The following is a 19,382-nucleotide window of genomic DNA, read 5'->3' as shown; positions in this document are numbered from 1 at the left end:
TTGTTGCAATGTTGGATAATATTAAAGTTGAAAAGGTTTGCGATTTAATGCATTACATTAATTTTTTCTATCAAATTGGAAAAACCGAATACATTTAATAGGAAAATATAAGGTACTTTACTGACGCACATTTTTTTCAGGTCTCCGCGGGCCACGTAAAATGATGTGGCAGGCCAGTTTTGGCACACGGGTCTTGAGTTTGACACCTATGATATACATGTTCGTCACAACACACCAAAAAATATCAGCAACAAAGCACAAAAAAAGTTATAACAATTTTTCACCAGCGCAAATAGAAGTAGCAAAAACACAAACAAATGCAAAATTACGCATAAGTTAGAAACAACATACAGTATAAGGGCAAGGAGCAACCAAGTAGAAAATGAAGCAACATTTAGAAAGAAAGGACATGCGTTGGCATCAGCACATGTAAGTTAGTAACACAACCCAAAAATAGATGAAACGAGGCAAAGATTAGTACATAAAAGGAAGCAAAAACACAAAAAATAGTAACAATCTGTAGGGATAAGCAGCAACCAAGCAAAAAAGGAAGCAAAAGTGCGCTAAATTTAGCAACAACACGCCAAAAGCTTTCAGCTACAAAGCACAAGAAAATGGTGCCAAATTTAGCTTAAAACCACAAAAAGCAGTAGTAAAAATCACAAAACCATGCAGAATTGAACACAAATTAGAAACAAGGCAACAATATGTTTGCATCAACACACAAAAAGTTATTTGCAAGCAAGCGCAAAAGTGTGCAACAATGAATATGTGTTGACATTAACACATTTAAGGTAGCAGGAACAAATAACACAAAAATAGCGTCAACAAAGCAAAGATTAAATAATTAATAATAAGCAAAAACGCAAAAAATAGCAACGATGTGTTAAGGATGAGAAACAACCAAGGAGAAAAGGAAGCAAAAGTGTAATATTTTGCAAAAATCCACACAATGGCATTAACACATGAACGTTAAGAGAGACAAATAACAGAACAAAAGCAGTAATAAAGCAAAATTATTGAACAGAAGGAAGCAAAGGCGCACAAAAATAGCAACAATGTGTAAGAATAAACAGAAATCGAGCAGAAAAGGAAGCAAATGTGTGCAAAATTTTGCAAGGACGAATAACACAAAAATAGCAGCAACAAAGCAAAGATTAGTACACAAAGGGAAACAAAAACCCAATAAATGGCAACAATGTGTTAAGAATAAGAAGCAATAAAGCAGAAAAGGAAGCAGAGATGTGTGAAATGTTGCAACATTGCATACAATGGCATCGACACATTTATGCTAAGAGAAACACAAAATAGCAATAAAGCAAAAATCAGTGCACACAAGGAAGCAAAAGCGCACAAAAAAATAGCAACAATGTGTAAGAGTAAGCAGCAATCAAGCAGAAAAAATAGCAAAGGTGTGCAAAATTGAGCAACAATGCACACGTCTGCAGCAACACACCAAACGATGTCAGAAAAAAAGCAAAAGGAAAATGTGGCAAATTTAGCGACAACACGACAGAAGTAGCAATAAGTAGAAAAGCATGCAGAATTGCATAAAAGTTTCATGTTGGCAACAACACACAACAAGTTCTCAGCAAGCAAGCGCAAAAACGTGCAAAGATTAGCAACATACCATAAAAATTGTGTCCAATTTAGCAACAACACAAACAGAGTTGCACTAAAGTTAGCAACAAGTACAATATTTTTCAACTTGATAAAATCCCACTTTTACTCGCATAATATTGTGACCTTCTTGTTGGAATCTTGCATTAGCATGATCATAATATTTATAATCCTTTGTTGCCACGACAAGCAACAAGCGTAAACAAGCGTATTTACTCCAGGTGTCTTTTTTGGAATTAAAGAGCAAACTTGTGCTCATTTATTGATGACAAAACAAACTCGTGACGAGGGATTTGGTACTTTTTTGGCACCGATTCACATAAAACAAGACGGCACCTCGTTACGGTACCTGGGCTGCACGCTTCGGCGCTTGCCGATCACTCCAGCAGCACCGAGAGCCGACTCAGGCAAACTAACAACAAAGTAAAGGACTTAAAAAAACGCGCCAAAGTAAAGCAAGGCTCCGATTTTACCAACACTGTGCTAGCTTGATGCTAACACACATTGGCTTTATTATTGACACGCTACTGATTAGCATTAGCGATTTTACATGCCGATTTCAACGCCTCCAAATTTGTTAATGAAAACCCCAACTAAGATGCACATTACAGTCAAACTGCTGGTGCGTAACAAGTACAATACTTACAGTATTAACTAGAGATGTCCGATAATATCGGACTACTGATATTATCGGTTGATAAATGCTTTAAAATGTAATATCGGAAATTATCGGTATCGGTTTCAAAATTATCGGTATCAGTTTCAAAAAGTAAAATTTATGACTTTTTAAAACGCCGTTGTGTACACGGACGTAGGGAGAAGTACAGAGCGCCAATAAAACTTAAAGGCACTGCCTTTTCCTGCCGGCCCAATCACATAATATCTACGGCTTTTCACACACACAAGTGAATATTTTATATTTGGTCAACAGCCATACAGGTCACACTGAGGGTGGTCGTATAAACAACCTTAACACTGTTACAAATATGCGCCACACTGTGAACCCACACCAAACAAGAATGACATCCGCACCGTAACACAACATAAACACAACAGAACAAATACCCAGAACCCCTTGCAGCACTAACTCTTCCGGGACGCTACAATATACACCCCCCGCTACCTCCTACACCCACCTCAACCTCCTCATGCTCTCTCAGGGAGAGCATGTCCCAAATTCCAAGCTGCTGTTTTGAGGCATGTTAAAGAAAAATAATGCACTTTCAATAATAAATATGGCAGTGCCATGTTGGCCTTTTTTCCATAACTTGAGTTGATTTATTTTGGAAAACCTTGTTACATTGTTTAATGCATCCAGCGGGGCATCACAACAAAATTAGGCATAATAATGTGTTAATTCCACGACTGTATATATCGGTATCGGTAATTAAGAGTTGGACAATATCGGAATATCGGATATCGGCAAAAAAGCCATTATCGGACATCTCTAGTATTAACAATTTTTAAGGCGCAACAAAAAAACAAAACACACCGCTGCCATTATGGACTTAATGTCATACTTGTACAGAATGTGATCATAAAACAAGATATAACAAATGGACATCAGTTATCATAATTACAAAAAAAATAGATTTTATCATCAAAAACAATGAATATTTATTTATACACTTAAAGGTACCAAAAGTTGGTACCATTAAGTACCAATTTTTTCTACTTAAAGGCAGACATCAGGTAAAGGAGCGTTGTCGCTAACAGGACTCCTGTCAATTTGAATGACTGACTCACCTTCACGCCGCGAGGCCCGGGGTAACCGATGGGTCCTTGAGGACCACCGGGGCCCTGTAGACACACAATATCAATAACGTAACACAAACACACGCACAATACGAACGCACAAAAGTTCCATCTCTCCATACCATGTTTCCCTTCTCTCCGTGAGGTCCCTCTTTTCCAGGGTGACCCTGTGAATGATGACAGTCATATCATATCTCATTAGTGCGAAATGTCCCCCATAAACACGACAACTCTCGCCGTAATGAACGAGGACTAAGTCGTAAAACTTAATTAGAGGAGGGAACAAATTGGAAAGTTTATTCCTCGGTCAGGATTTTTTAATGCGGAGATTGATGGGAGAGTGAGTGCACTCCACAGCAGTACATGATAAGTACTGGTGCATGTATAGGCACACACACACACACACACACACACTGGTTATCATTTGGAATGCGGACCAAGTTTTTGATCCTCACTTGTTGGGACCACTCTTTCTACAGGTTGTGGAGGCATACAAAAAATGAGGTAAAATGGCCACTGCCCAGTTAGCTCATACACGTCTTTAAATCTCTGGATTGATGAAGTAATGTGCTGATCATTCATACTGGGGACCCTGGGGAAAAAGAGTTCATATGGTTCATGGGGACCAAATTTAAATAATTTTGCATAATTCACACACATTTGTACGTGACTACTGAGGACCATTAAAAAAAAAAAAAAAAGTTCAAATTAAATATGACATGATCCTCAGAATACAGCACTACAGCTGTCCTCTTATAGGAAGACATTACTGAAAACTGCTATTTAGCAGTAATGAAGTTGTCTGCCACTCCAACTACCATATATAGAAGGATGGAAAATTCTGAATGTGAATCATACTTTAAGGTAATAAACTTTTATAATCATGCTGTATGAAAATGTCATCCTAAGGAACACTAAACCAGATTTTGTTTTTGGAAAAATATATTAGTTTTAACTAAGGATGGATACCATACAGTAGGGATAGGGAACCCAGTGTTTCCCATAAACTGCCAAGATACCTGAGGGGGGCTATGGGCGTGGTCACCATGACATCAGAGTAATTTGCATAATTTACTACAGTGATATGATTTTCGCTCAAAAAATGTATACTTACTAATTAATAATAACAGTTTTGTTTTAAACGTCCATCCATCCATCCATCCATCCATCCATCCATCCATCCATCCATTTTACAATATAACTACAACACTGAAATATATTTATTAATTGTGGTTCTTACAAAAAATATATCTTATAAAATATAAAAGCTAAAATGTCTCTTAAAGCTCTGCCCCTTTAATTAGTGCATACTAAATAATTAAACTTTAGCCTACTACTACAACCATATTATTTACCAGCAACATAAAGTGAAACAGAGGCAGAGGTGTCCTGCCACAGTCAGTAACAAATAAACAGAAAACAGTAGTGGTCAAATACAAACAAGGCAACAAGAGAAGTATCCTACACTTCTCTTTTGTAAAGTAAATCTGAACAGACTATATGGGCATCTACATCAACTATATGATTTGCCTGAGAAGCTGGACAGGACAGAAAAAAAAAAAAAATTAAAAAAAACAAAACTTTTTTTTTTGAAAAAATCTATTTGTGGCGGATGTAATTCTTCCGTGGCGGGCCGCCACAAATAAATGAATGTGTGGGAAACACTGGAACCTATGGCTCTCGAGCCAGATGTGGCTCTTTTGATGACTGCATCTGGCTCTCAGATAAATCTTAGTTGACATTGGTAAGCACAGTGTTAAAAATAACGTTCAAATAATAAAACATTCTCATGCATTTCAATCCATCCATCCGTTTTCTACCGCACCTGTTCAAGAAGTCGTATTAATGGTAAGAAGTATTTTATTTAGTATTGGTTAGCTTCATAATAACAATGTTATTAAGACGATTAAGAGACTTATTATACTCTAAAAATGTTGGTCTTACTTAAAAATGCATGCATTTAGTTGTATTCAGTGTTATAATAAATAATAAATATTATATGGCTCTCACGGAAATACATTTTAAAATATTTGGCTTCCATGGCTCTCTAGGCCAAAAAGGTTCCTGACCCCTGCCATACAGAATCACAGTACTATTAATGCCAGGATAACAAATGTTTCACTTTTCAAGAAAATTTATTTTCTCTTTTACCAATATTTGAAACACGTAAACAAAGTAACCCAAATTTCCCTGTTGTGGGAAATAAAGGATTATCTTATCTTACCTTAAACCACAGAAATAAAATACAAACTCATTACTCATCACTTAGGCAGCTTCAGAATGGATCTGACTATCATTTAAAAAGGTTTCCCTTTAGGGGACCTGTTTTTTTGTCCCCATACTGTCAGAAGTCCCCTACAGGTGACTGTGTAAACAGAGCGATGTCCCCATTAAGTAAGCATTGCCAGAACACACACACACACACACGCACGCACGCACGCACGCACGCACACACACACACACACACGGGTAGTAATGTGAGGGAGTGTGTGAGGTGGAGAGAAAAGAGATTGGAAGCTAATGGAGCTGGAAAAAGCCTGTGATGGCTTTCTAGTGTTGTGACACAGCACGGCGAAGGATATAGATTCGCGCCATCCACAAATGAGGCGAAATGGGCAGTTGCTATTCCGACAAATGGACGTTAAAAAATAGAAAAGAGCTATTTGGAGCCTGAAAGCCACCATGACTTTATGATGTGGTATTGTTCTTATATTCTGTTTCGTGGCTACTAGTGTTGTCCCGATACCAATATTTTAGTACTGGTACCGGTACCAAAATGTATTTCGATACTTTTCGGTACTTTTCTAAATAAAGGGCACCACAAAAAAAAGGCATTATTGGCTTTATTTTACAAAAAATCTTTTAGGGTACATTAAAAATGTGTTTGTTATTGCAAGTTTGTCCTTAAATAAAATAGTGAACATACTAGACAACTTGTCTTTTAGTAGTAAGTAAGCAAACAAAGGCTCCTAATTTAGTTTGCTGACGTATGCATTAACATATTGTGTCATTTATCATTCTATTTTGTCAAAATTATGAGGGACAAGCTGTAAAAATTGATTATTAATATTCTTGTTCATTTACTGTTAATATCTGCTTATTTTCTCATTTAACATGTTCTATCTACACTTCTGTTAAAATGTAATAATCACTTATTCTTCTGTTGTTTGATACTTTACATTAGTTTTGGATGATAACACAAATTTAACAAGTAGTTACAGGATCATAAATTGGTCATATTCAAAGTCCTCATGTGACCAGGGACGTATTTCCTGAGTTTCTAAACATAATGTGAATTTTTTTAAGAAAGGAAAAAATATTAATGTAATCATAGTAGTATAAACTAGATACGCTACTTTACTTGGTATCATTACAGTGGATGTCAGGCGTAGATCCACCCATGGCATTTGTTTACATTCAGGGTGCTAGCTTGCTGTTAGTGGTTAGCTATTGTATCCTCTTACGGTGTGTAGTGAAGCATGTTTAGCTATTCCTCGTCCTGCAGGGATGATACTTGTAAGAAACGTACTTTATTTGTCGCCATGGAGGCGAGGATTAGTGATTTAGAAGTAATTAAAACACTGCCGACTGCGGATGGACGTTCGCCACTAGTTAGCTAGCCATGTCTTTAAGCACCTCTTCCTGAGGGCGTTTCAGTGTTATAACTTCACCTTTATCTTTAGTTTTTAAGCCAAAATGCGTCCGTTCTCCCTTTTCTGTCTACACACTAAATTATTTAAGATATATATATTTTTTATTATTTATTATTAATTTTGTTAGAATGTATTTATTTTAGCACTGCGTAATTGTATGTCAATTTATTTTTGATTATTTTTTATGAGTTCATTCTTTTGCAGTATATTTGATTAGCATTTATTTTGTAATCAGCCTGACCTAGGCCTTTTGTGATCAACACATGCTTTCATATCATTTGGCAAGGTTTATCCTGTTAAACTGTGTGTAGGTTAGATATAATCATTATACATGATTTAAAATCAAGAATAACATTACAAATTTAGAGTTAATATTTGAATGGGCCCGAGCCCTTCTGAAGTGGAAACGTTTGGCCCCGAGGTCAAAAAGGTTAAGAACCTCTGCTTTTAAAAATAAAGACAAAAATGTGAGATGTTGTAGAGGGTTCCCCCAAAAGGGCCCTCTCACTCCTAAAGGTGCCAGGGTTCCTCCAAAAGGGCCCTTTCACTCCTAAAGGTGCCAGGGTTCCTCCAAAAGGGCCCTCTCACTCCTAAAGGTGCCAGGGTTCCTCCAAAAGGGCCCTCTCACTCCTAAAGGTGCCAGGGTTCCTCCAAAAGGGCCCTTTCACTCCTAAAGGTGCCAGGGTTCCTGCAAAAGGGCCATTTAATTCCTAAATGTGCTATGGTTCCTTCAAAAGGGCCCTCTCACTCCTAAAGGTGCCAAGGTTCCTCCAAAAGGGCCCTTTCACTCCTAAAGGTGCCAGGGTTCCTGCAAAAGGGCCATTTCATTCCTAAATGTGCTATGGTTCCTCCAAAAGGGCCCTCTCACTCCTAAAGGTGACAGGGTTCCTCCAAAAGGGCCCTCTCACTCCTAAAGGGGCCAGGGTTCCTCCAAAAGGGCCCTCTCACTCCTAAAGGGGCCAGGGTTCCTCCAAAAGGGCCATCTCACTCCTAAAGGTGCCAGGTTTCCTCCAAAAGGGCCCTCTCACTCCTAAATCGGCCAGGGTTCCTCCAAAAGGGCCCTCTCACTCCTAAAGTTGACAAGGTTCCTCCAAAAGGGCCCCTCTCACTCTTAAAGGGGCCAGGGTTCCTCCAAAATGGCCATCTCAGTCCTAAAGGTGACAGGGTTCCTCCAAAATGGCCATCTCACTCCTAAAGGTGCCAGGGTTCCCACAAAAGGTCCATCTCACTCCTAAATCATCAACGGTTGGAATTGGAGGTTAAATCACCAAAAATGATTCCCGGGCACGGCTACGTTGCTGCCCACTGCTCCCTTCACCTCTCAGGGGGTGATCAAGGGGATGGGTCAAATGCAGAGGACAAATTTCACCACACCTAGTGTGTGTGTGACAATCATTGGTACTTTAACTTTAACTTAACTTTAAATGTGCTATGGTTCCTCCGAAAGGGCCCTCTCAATCCTAAAGGTGCCAGGGTTCCTCCAAAAGGGCCATCTCACTCCTAAAGGTGCCAGGGTTCCTCCAAAAGGGCCCTCTAACTCCTAAAGGGGCCAGGGTTCCTCCAAATGTGGCCATGTCACTCTTAAAGGTGACATGGTTCCCACAAAAGGGCCATCTCACTCCTAAATGTGCTATGGTTCCTCCAAAAGGGCCCTCTCACTCCTAAAGATGACAGGGTTCCTCCAAAAGGGCCCTCTCACTCCTAAAGGTGCCAGGGTTCCCACAAAAGGTCCATCTCACTCCTAAATGTGCTATGGTTCCTCCGAAAGGGCCCTCTCAATCCTAAAGGTGCCAGGGTTCCTCCAACTGGCCATCTCACTCATAAGGGTGCCAGGGTTCCTCCAAAAGGGCCATCTCACTCCTAAAGGTGCCAGGGTTCCTCCAAAAGGGCCCTCTAACTCCTAAAGGGGCCAGGGTTCCTCCAAATGGGGCCATGTCACTATTAAAGGTGCTAGGGTTCCCACAAAAGGGCCATCTCACTCCTAAATGTGCTATGGTTCCTCCAAAAGGGCCCTCTCACTCCTAAAGGTGACAGGGTTCCTCCAAAAGGGCCCTCTCACTCCTAAAGGTGCCAGGGTTCCCACAAAAGGTCCATCTCACTCCTAAATGTGCTATGGTTCCTCCGAAAGGGCCCTCTCAATCCTAAAGGTGCCAGGGTTCCTCCAACTGGCCATCTCACTCATAAGGGTGCCAGGGTTCCTCCAAAAGGGCCATCTCACTCCTAAAGGTGCCAGGGTTCCTCCAAAAGGGCCCTCTAACTCCTAAAGGGGCCAGGGTTCCTCCAAATGGGGCCATGTCACTATTAAAGGTGCTAGGGTTCCCACAAAAGGGCCATCTCACTCCTAAATGTGCTATGGTTCCTCCAAAAGGGCCCTCTCACTCCTAAAGGTGACAGGGTTCCTCCAAAAGGGCCCTCTCACTCCTAAAGGTGACAGGGTTCCTCCAAAAGGGCCATCTCACTCCTAAATGTGCTATGGTTCCTCCGAAAGGGCCCTCTCAATCCTAAAGGTGCCAGGGTTCCTCCAACTGGCCATCTCACTCATAAGGGTGCCAGGGTTCCTCCAAAAGGGCCATCTCACTCCTAAAGGTGCCAGGGTTCCTCCAAAAGGGCCCTCTAACTCCTAAAGGGGCCAGGGTTCCTCCAAATGGGGCCATGTCACTATTAAAGGTGCTAGGGTTCCCACAAAAGGGCCATCTCACTCCTAAATGTGCTATGGTTCCTCCAAAAGGGCCCTCTCACTCCTAAAGGTGACAGGGTTCCTCCAAAAGGGCCCTCTCACTCCTAAAGGTGACAGGGTTCCTCCAAAAGGGCCCTCTCACTCCTAAAGGGGCCAGGGTTCCTCCAAAAGGGCCCTCTCACTCCTAAAGGGGCCAGGGTTCCTCCAAAAGGGCCATCTCACTCCTAAAGGTGCCAGGGTTCCTCCAAAAGGGCCCTCTCACTCCTAAAGTTGACAAGGTTCCTCCAAAAGGGCCCCTCTCACTCTTAAAGGGGCCAGGGTTCCTCCAAAATGGCCATCTCAGTCCTAAAGGTGACAGGGTTCCTCCAAAAGGGCCCTCTCACTCCTAAAGGTGCCAGGGTTCCCACAAAAGGTCCATCTCACTCCTAAATCATCAAGGGTTGGAATTGGAGGTTAAATCACCAAAAATGATTCCCGGGCACGGCTACGTTTCTGCCCACTGCTCCCTTCACCTCTCAGGGGGTGATCAAGGGGATGGGTCAAATGCAGAGGACAAATTTCACCACACCTAGTGTGTGTGTGACAATCATTGGTACTTTAACTTTAACTTAACTTTAAATGTGCTATGGTTCCTCCGAAAGGGCCCTCTCAATCCTAAAGGTGCCAGGGTTCCTCCAAAAGGGCCATCTCACTCCTAAAGGTGCCAGGGTTCCTCCAAAAGGGCCCTCTAACTCCTAAAGGGGCCAGGGTTCCTCCAAATGTGGCCATGTCACTCTTAAAGGTGACATGGTTCCCACAAAAGGGCCATCTCACTCCTAAATGTGCTATGGTTCCTCCAAAAGGGCCCTCTCACTCCTAAAGGTGACAGGGTTCCTCCAAAAGGGCCCTCTCACTCCTAAAGGTGCCAGGGTTCCCACAAAAGGTCCATCTCACTCCTAAATGTGCTATGGTTCCTCCGAAAGGGCCCTCTCAATCCTAAAGGTGCCAGGGTTCCTCCAACTGGCCATCTCACTCCTAAGGGTGCCAGGGTTCCTCCAAAAGGGCCATCTCACTCCTAAAGGTGCCAGGGTTCCTCCAAAAGGGCCCTCTAACTCCTAAAGGGGCCAGGGTTCCTCCAAATGGGGCCATGTCACTATTAAAGGTGCTAGGGTTCCCACAAAAGGGCCATCTCACTCCTAAATGTGCTATGGTTCCTCCAAAAGGGCCCTCTCACTCCTAAAGGTGACAGGGTTCCTCCAAAAGGGCCCTCTCACTCCTAAAGGTGACAGGGTTCCTCCAAAAGGGCCATCTCACTCCTAAAGGTGCCAGGGTTCCTAAAAAAGGGCCCTCTCACTCCTAAAGGGGCCAGGGTTCCTCCAAATGGGGCCATGCCACTATTAAAGGTGCTAGGGTTCCCACAAAAGGGCCATCTCACTCCTAAATGTGCTATGGTTCCTCCAAAAGGGCCCTCACTCCTAAAGGTAACAGGGTTCCTCCAAAAGGGCCCTCTAACTCCTAAAGGTGCCAGGGTTCCTCCAAAAGGGCCCTTTCACTCCTAAAGGTGACAGGGTTCCTCCAAAAGGGCCCTCTCACTCCTAAAGGTGACAGGGTTCCTCCAAAAGGGCCCTCTCACTCCTAAAGTTGACAAGGTTCCTCCAAAAGGGCCCTCTCACTCTTAAAGGTGCCAGGGTTCCTCCAAAAGGGCCCGCTCACTCCTGAAGGTGCCAGGGTTCCTCCAAAAGGGCCCTCATTCGTTAAGGTGCCAGGGTTCCTCCAACTAAGATTAACCCTAAATGTCCCATGGCTCTGCCAAAATTGGTCCAGAGGACCCAAAAAGCTCCCAAATATGCCCAAAGACTACGGGTGTGGGGCTTTTCCAGACCCTTTCAAGTGAAATTAGGACCTATTTGGACCTTGCCGGACTCTCCACGTGACTAATGATGGTGGAAAACTAATGTCCGGACCAGGGGACGTGAAAAGCATAAGAAATCATATTCTTATTGCGTAACATAAAAACCGCATCAGTTGGACCAAGTATTAGTTCCAAAAGTTAGTGGACTTACCGGGGGTCCGTCAGCTCCTGGCATTCCTGGTAGACCAGGCTTACCATTGGGGCCCTGGATCAAAGTGAGAGGAGATCATCATCACACTGTCAGGACTACAAGTGTCCTCAGACATCAAGTGTGTAGGCCTCACCTTCTCTCCGGGTCCACCAATGGCTCCTTGGGGTCCAGGAAGTCCCTGCAGAGAAAATTGATAAACTATCCATTTTGTCCCTCTGAATGAATGCAACCGCGTCAACGTTTAGATGAGCTGCTAACCTGAGCACCAGGATTTCCTTGCTGGCCTGATGGTCCTGGTTCTCCTTGAGGTCCCTTTTGGGTGGAAACAAAGATGTCAAGAAGGAATGTTGGGAAACATGATTATTTCTTTATGTTTTCTATTTCCAATTTAGCTTAAAGGAACAATAGCCATCCATGTTGTCTTGACTTGACTTTCAGTCGTCAAAAACCATTCGGCCCAGGGTTTTTACAGCGCTTGTCATGAGAGATGAGTACCGAATTTGTTACCTGTATAGATACCGACCAAATTGTATCAGTACTACCAGACACCTCCATATTTGCTAATGAAAACTACAACTAAAATGTACATGAGAATTAAATAGCTGGTAAGTACAATATTTACAGTATAAACACTTTGTAGGACTCAACAAAAGACAAGACTGGCACATTCAACTTAATGGCAAAGACTACTTCCTGACTGTGGCAACACACCTGGGACAAGCTGAGTAGTGTAAGAAAACCAAATATAACACCTGGACAGCACAGTTATCATAATCAGCTCACAGATAAATCTTAAAAATATGTTTGTAGATTTTATCATTAAACAAATCAACATTTATTACCACATAAACACACACAAAAGTACCTAAAATTGATACCGGGAATTGGTATCGTATCAGTTAAAATGTAATAGACACACATCCCTAGCTGTCGTGAGGCAATGTCGCTGTAATGATTGCAGTACACGGCAGCTGCCAGAAGAGGCCGCAAGATATTCAGGCCCGACTAGTTTGCTGCACAAACAGGCAGCAGAAACGTCAAAATATTTCCCTTCTACTTTTTTCCCTTTTGTTTAATTATTGTATCATAGAAAAACAAACACTTTTGTGTCATTTATCAGTTAGAGTAATGTAATTCAAGAAATTAATATTATTTTACTAATTAAATGAGCAGGTTTTAGCTTCAGTAAAATGAAATCCAGTTGATGAATTTTTGCCTCATTCCTATGAGAATCCTGTGTGTGACTGAAACATTAGGGAGTGGGGGGGTTGGTACATGTATCCAGGGCTGGCTGCAGTGTGCTCAAACAACCACCAGGTAGCATCTGTGAGCAGGTAATACTGTATCATCTCTTTCAGACTTATCAGGTCTCCACATTGAGGAAGCGCCATTCTTTCACGCGTTTCTTTACTCACGCTTTAAGTGAGGGACCCACTCTAGTAAAAAATAATTACAGTGAGAAAGTGATGATATGCACCGTATTTTTCGGACTATAAGTCGCAGTTTTTTTCATAGTTTGGCCGGGGGTGCGACTTATACTCAGGAGCGACTTATGTGTGAAATTATTAACACATTACCGTAAAATATCATATAATATTATTTAGCTCATTCACGTAAGAGACTAGACGTATAAGATGTCATGGGATTTAGCGATTAGGAGTGACAGATTGTTTGGTAAACGTATAGCATGTTCTATATGTTATAGTTATTCGAATGACTCTTACCATAATATGTTACGTTAACATACCAGGCACGTTCTCAGTTGGTTATTTATGCGTCATATAACGTACACTTATTCAGTTCACTATTCTTTATTTATTTTAAATTGCCTTTCAAATGTCTATTCTTGGTGTTGGGTTTTATCAAATACATTTCCCCCAAAAATGCGACTTATACTCCAGTGCGACTTATATATGTTTTTTTCCTTCTTTATTATGCATTTTCGGCGACTTATACTCCGAAAAATACGGTAATTTAATTTGCTTTACAAAGACCTTTGCTTTTGAAACTCGCCTTTCATCATAGCGCAGTCCTTTGGAAATTGATTCAAAGTTAATGTTTTAAATGTTGATGTCGAGCACTTACGATGTTGCCTTTGGCTCCAGAGTGGCCGTCCGCTCCAGTGACGCCCTGCGGGGGACATTTAATTCCACGTTAAGTGTCTGCTTATTACATTTCTAAACTGCCATGCAGGAACATTAAATCTTCCTGCCTGTCCATACATGTCCATAAATGTCATAGGAAGTATTCTTCTTGTGTGGTTATTAACGAGCTTTCAGGCAAATAGGGTGTGTGTGTGTGTGTGTGTGTGTGTTTTGGGTTAACTCACAGGAGGTCCGGAAGGTCCCTGGGGTCCTTTAGGTCCCAGCAAGCCGCGAGGGCCCTGAGGATAAAGGTTGAAGAAATCAAATTGAGAACAAAATGACATGAATTATTAAACACCTTTGGCTAAGTTTAGGCTTTATCAATTTAACTTCTGTCCTCCCAATTGTCCTTCGGGGGTGCTCTCAGATTAGATTTACCGCCTCCTAAAAGGAGACGTTTCTAGATATCGAACCAGGGGAGCACACCCTGCTGGGCAAAATTAATAACAGCGGCTATGCCTTCCCTGCCTGTGATAGTGCATGATAGGATGTCTACAAAACACTCACGGATTCACCGGGAAGTCCCCTTGGTCCGATGTCGCCGTCATCTCCCTGGAAAAGAGGGAAGAAGAGGGTCACGAAGTGGAAGGATAATGAAAAATGGGGTCTGGGGGCGGGAGCAGGTGGGGTAAGGTGAAGGTAATGATGAGATTAGAGGCGCCGCGATTGAAAACATTAAAAGGCGCCGAATGAGGGGAGATGCGTTTACACTTTGACAAAATCTTACCCTCTCTCCATCCTCGCCGGGAGCACCAGGTGGTCCATGGGGGCCTGCTTCACCCTGGAAACAACACACATTGACTTTAGCTTCACTTAAATACACCAGGGAGATTCTACTAAATTGTTTTGGGGGAGACACATTTCCAGAAAGCTAAGGACCGGGACGCCAGACTTCTCACTTCACTATTAAGTCTATTCCAGAGAATAGAGTAGACATTTGATTTTGATCTGTTTATTTGGTCAGTTACAGGAGCACCACCCGTTGAATAGCCACAATAATGAAAAAAAGAGAGGACCTAAAACGGAACCTTGAGGAACACCACTGGTGTAACTAAGTTAAACAAATGGCTACTGACTGTGTCTGAAGTAAACAAGCTTCAGCAACAACGTAGAGGACTTAAAGGGGTGCCCTGAGGAATGCCACAGCTATGTAAAGTTGCTAGCAAGGATACCATGTCAATGCAAAGATCTGCAAATGTGTTTACAGTGGTACACGTTTCTAGGTTTTCCTGAACTGAAATCATTGGCCAGCATTGGAATAGACCAAATGATGAAAAAGAGAGGACCTAAAACGGAGCCTTGAGAGACCCCACTAGTCCACTGGTGTTGAACAAACGACTACTGACTGTATCTGAAGTAAACAAGCTTCAGCGACAACGTAGAGGACTTAAAGGGGTGCCCTGAGGAATGCCACATGATAACATGTCAATGCAAAGATCTGCAAATGTATTTACAGAGGTCCAAGTTTCTAGGTTTTTCTGAACTGAAATCACCGGCCAGCAGTGAAATAGACCAAATGATGAAAAAGAGAGGACCTAAAACGGAGCCTGGAGGAACACCATTAGTGTAACTAATTAAGTTGAACAAACGACTACTGACTGTATCTGAAGTAAACAAGCTCCAGCAACCATGTAGAGGACTTAAAGGGGTGCCCTGAGGAATGCCACAGGATAACATGTCAATGCAAAGATCTGCAAATGTGTATGCAGTGGTCCAAGTTTCTAGGTTTTTCTGAGCTGAAATCACCGGCCAGCAGTAGAATAGACCAAATGATGAACAAGAGAGGACCTAAAACGGAGCCTTGAGGAACACCACTAGTGTAACTAATTAGGTTGAACAAACGACTACTGACTGTATCTGAAGTAAACAAGCTTCAGCAACAACGTAGAGGACATAAAGGTGTGCCCTGAGGAATGCCACAGTTATGTAAAGTTGCTAGCAAGGATAACATGTCAATGCAAAGATCAAATGATGAAGAAGAGAGGACCTAAAACGGAGCCTTGAGGAACACCACTAGTATAACTGGAGAAGTTGAACAAATGACTGCTGAAGTAAACAAGCTTCAGCATCAACTTAGTTACATACTGTAAATCGCATTGCGGAATTTTTTTTTCCAAAAAGGAGAGGACTTAAAGGGGTGCCCCGAAGAACGCCTCAGTTATGTAAAGTTTGGACCCCAGTGTGCTAGCAAGGTTAAGATATCAATGCAAGGATCTGCCAATGTGTTTACAGTGGTCCAAGTTCCTCTATACAACATTAGCACTCTAGTGTTATTAGGAATTTGTGGTATGTTATCATTCCCGGGTCGAATATGGCCCCTGGGCCCACAAGCCATATGTTATGGTCTTTATTGTCATTGCACAAGTACAACAAAACTTTGTGTATAGACCTGGTTTACAAACCATCACAACAAAGACTCACTCTGTGTCCTTTTTCACCAGGAAGACCAGCCAGACCATCGAACCCACGATCTCCCTGAAAGAGAAGAAGATATTCCAGGACTTCTGACTGTGGTGAGGAGACACAACAACAAAAAAAGGATCCAGATACCTTCGGTCCAGACTGACCCGGCATGCCTCTGGCACCGTCAGCTCCAGCGCGACCCTGTAAAGGTAACCGTTTTACACCAGAACAATTTCAATTTGTGTAGTCTTTTGGTTGTACGTCAGACCCACCCTTCTGCCGGGCTTTCCGGAAGGTCCAGATGATCCCAATGGTCCACGTGGACCCTGTAGGAAAAAATACAAGTGGGTTTCTTATTAAAATCGACCAAAATGACCAGGAAATATGTGTCACTAAAACTCAAAATTTTGAATTATCAAACCATCGCATTTATGCATGTGTTTTTTTTTACTTTCAGTAATGGCCAGTGGCTTACTTCTTTTTAAGCTTTGTATGAGAGTTAAGTGTTACTTAAAACATTGCTTGGGCATTTTTTGGATGGTCACTGAACGACTAACTCTAAAACAGTGGCCTTGTGGTTAGAGATCGGTGGGTTGAGAGTTCAAACCCCGGCCGAGTCATACCAAAGACTATAAAAATGAGACCCATTACCTCCCTGCTTGGCACTCAGCATCAAGGGTTGGAATTGGGGTTTAAATCAAAATTATTCCTGAGCGCGGCCACCGATGCTGCTCACTGCTCCCCTCACCTCCCAGGGGGTGAACATGGGGATGGGTCAAACGCAGAGGGTAATTTCACCACACCTAGTGTGTGTGTGACTATCAGTACTTTAACTTTAACTTCCTATTTCGGGTGTTCACGATTGTCACTATAAACTGTTTACAAATCTCCAAAAAACAGGATTTGTCGTCCCATAGAAAAAACATATGCTATAGCAGTTTTTTCGTAACCGTAGAATAAATAAATCTATGTTTCTGAGCTGTGGTCCACTCAGGTGTAATACACTTTTCCACCACGTGTGGCAGTAATGACAATATCAAACAAACAGAGGAAGTCTATAGAGCAGTTTCTTAAGGGCGAAAAATAGGACTAATTGTATTGACAGTTTGCTTAGAAAACATATATATTATTATTTATTTATTATTTATTTTATTTATTTTAGCACTGCGTAAATTGTATATGTAAGTTTATTTTTCATCAGTTTGTATGAGTCCCTTCTTTTCCAGTATATTTGATTAGTAACTATTTTTGTAATCAGCCTGACCTAAGTCTTGGTAATAATCTTGGTGATGAAAAACGTGCTTTTAAATCATTTGACACGGTTTATCATGTTAAACTATGTACTTTCGTTATAATTATTATATGGATTACTAATTTGCTGTTAATATTTGAGTGGGCCCCGAGGTCAAAAAGGTTTAAGAACCCCTGCACTATAGGGAAGTTAGTTTTTTTAATGTCAAGGTAAGAGTTCTTGAAGTACCTGAGGGCCCGCCTCTCCGGACTCTCCCTTTATTCCTGACACACCTGGAGGACCCTGGATGGAGGAAACACTGATTAGTGACCACTTTTTCCGTCACCATGCATCATCTTTAACGTGACGCCACGTATACGCACTAGTGGGCCGGATCTGCCAGTCAAACCCATCGGACCGGTCGATCCACGCATCGCCAACTGCACACAAAAGAGAGATTACAAATAGAGAAATATACTTGGGCGAGATTAGGAAAAAAAGTCTCCTTTGGATCCTTACCCGAGCCTGCTGCATGATGGCTTGCATCTGGGCCTCCTGAGCTGACACGGCAGGTCCCTTCTGGCCAGAGTCTCCTCCGGCACTTAATCGGAACTAAATGGGACGGGAAATCCAAGATAGCTCCAATTCCGTTTGAAATCGCTCCCAGTCAGCATATTTAACTTTTTTTTTTTTTTTGCCTGTAAATGCTACACCAGTGGCACTAAAAAGCTGCTGCCAACTGCTACAGCCACCTGGTGGTGACAGGGGAGTATTGCACCAGCCCATGCTTGCTTCTCTGTGACTCCCACGCCTCACAATGTTCCATTTTCTTTACTACACAGCAGAACAGTTAACTCTGGTCAGACAGTCGACACAGGCAGTTTTTATGGACGCCTTTTTTGACCCACCCAAATCTCTTCAAAGCTCTTGCAGCCGTGCAAATGCATCTGGGTTTGATTGGCCGGTGGCCCAATCAACAATTAAATGCAACTATGTGTCCCAGCTTTCCCATCTGTGCTGCTTTCAGCATCTCCACATCAAGAGGAATTCCTCAAAAATCATCACCATCAAACAACCCAAAACATTGTAAATGTAAAGAATAAGCCTAATAAGACTAAACCAGATGCTACATTTCCCTTTTTCACACTGGACTTTTGGAGCTAACGGATCAGGTTCTCGGGCAGAATGATGGAGTTCCTGTCCAGACGCGGATTACGAAACGTCTCACCAGCCGGCGGAGCTACGAAAACCACAATTTCCCATCTGCAAAAGTGGTCGGCTCCCCGAGAGTAACAAGCAGACAAAGTTACAAGACACCGAAGGGTGAAACCTTAACGTGGTCAACGTGGTAAGCCAATGAGACTCGTTAAAATGCGCAGTCTAGCTCTAACAAGTCCCTGGAAGGACATCAAATCATCTTTAATTTGGTGGTGGTGTAGTCATCAAATTCACATTATATCATAATTAAAGTCCAGTTTTAGGTCTGTGTGAGAGAACTCTGGAACATTTTATTAGGAGCTTAAAAATCTGCTTTATTTCTACAGCAACCGTTTCAAGAATTAGGACATATATGATTGATGACATTAAAGTACTAAAATAAAATCCATATAGTCACTATACCCTCATGCAGTTTTGGTGTTTGGAACAAATCCTGAGTACTCAAAATGAGACCACATTAAAAATCAACAGATTCGCACAAAGACCTCACTAAAAGTGGTCCAAAAACCTTTTGAATTGGCAACCGTTTACCCAGGAGTCATATAACTTGGCACTTGGCACATGCTAACAGTTACCATGCATGTTATGCCAAGTGCCAAGTTATATGTCTCCACATGGTAGCTGTTAGCATGCTAATGT

General features: G+C 42.1%; 1 protein-coding gene and 1 long non-coding RNA gene across 8 annotated transcripts in view; one reads left to right on the top strand and one right to left on the bottom strand.

Annotated features, from left to right (window-relative positions):
- Positions 1 to 19,382, top strand: part of LOC133656135 (uncharacterized) — a 217,827-nt gene that overhangs the window by 7,422 nt on the left and 191,023 nt on the right. For all 6 annotated transcript variants that reach the window (XR_009827106.1, XR_009827103.1, XR_009827102.1 and 3 more), the window contains exon 3: positions 16,333 to 16,503. This is a non-coding gene — a long non-coding RNA (uncharacterized LOC133656135). The remainder of the gene's footprint in view (positions 1 to 16,332; positions 16,504 to 19,382) is intronic.
- col5a1 (procollagen, type V, alpha 1) overlaps positions 1 to 19,382 on the bottom strand; it is a 143,533-nt gene that overhangs the window by 47,902 nt on the left and 76,249 nt on the right. For both annotated transcript variants that reach the window (XM_062057011.1, XM_062057012.1), the window contains exons 13-27: positions 18,045 to 18,137; positions 17,909 to 17,965; positions 17,775 to 17,828; positions 16,567 to 16,620; positions 16,442 to 16,495; positions 16,313 to 16,366; positions 14,619 to 14,672; positions 14,399 to 14,443; positions 14,077 to 14,130; positions 13,833 to 13,877; positions 12,006 to 12,059; positions 11,881 to 11,925; positions 11,748 to 11,801; positions 3,498 to 3,542; positions 3,367 to 3,420 (exon numbers count right to left, since the gene is read on the bottom strand). In XM_062057011.1, coding sequence (XP_061912995.1) covers positions 3,367 to 3,420; positions 3,498 to 3,542; positions 11,748 to 11,801; positions 11,881 to 11,925; positions 12,006 to 12,059; positions 13,833 to 13,877; positions 14,077 to 14,130; positions 14,399 to 14,443; positions 14,619 to 14,672; positions 16,313 to 16,366; positions 16,442 to 16,495; positions 16,567 to 16,620; positions 17,775 to 17,828; positions 17,909 to 17,965; positions 18,045 to 18,137 — 816 coding nt within the window. The remainder of the gene's footprint in view (positions 1 to 3,366; positions 3,421 to 3,497; positions 3,543 to 11,747; positions 11,802 to 11,880; positions 11,926 to 12,005; positions 12,060 to 13,832; positions 13,878 to 14,076; positions 14,131 to 14,398; positions 14,444 to 14,618; positions 14,673 to 16,312; positions 16,367 to 16,441; positions 16,496 to 16,566; positions 16,621 to 17,774; positions 17,829 to 17,908; positions 17,966 to 18,044; positions 18,138 to 19,382) is intronic.

Source organism: Entelurus aequoreus, linkage group LG08 (assembly GCF_033978785.1).
Source record: "Entelurus aequoreus isolate RoL-2023_Sb linkage group LG08, RoL_Eaeq_v1.1, whole genome shotgun sequence".
In the NCBI taxonomy this organism is placed as follows: domain Eukaryota; kingdom Metazoa; phylum Chordata; class Actinopteri; order Syngnathiformes; family Syngnathidae; genus Entelurus; species Entelurus aequoreus.
The sequence above is the reverse complement of the archived record's forward strand: the minus strand, read 5'-3'. Positions and strand labels throughout refer to the sequence as shown.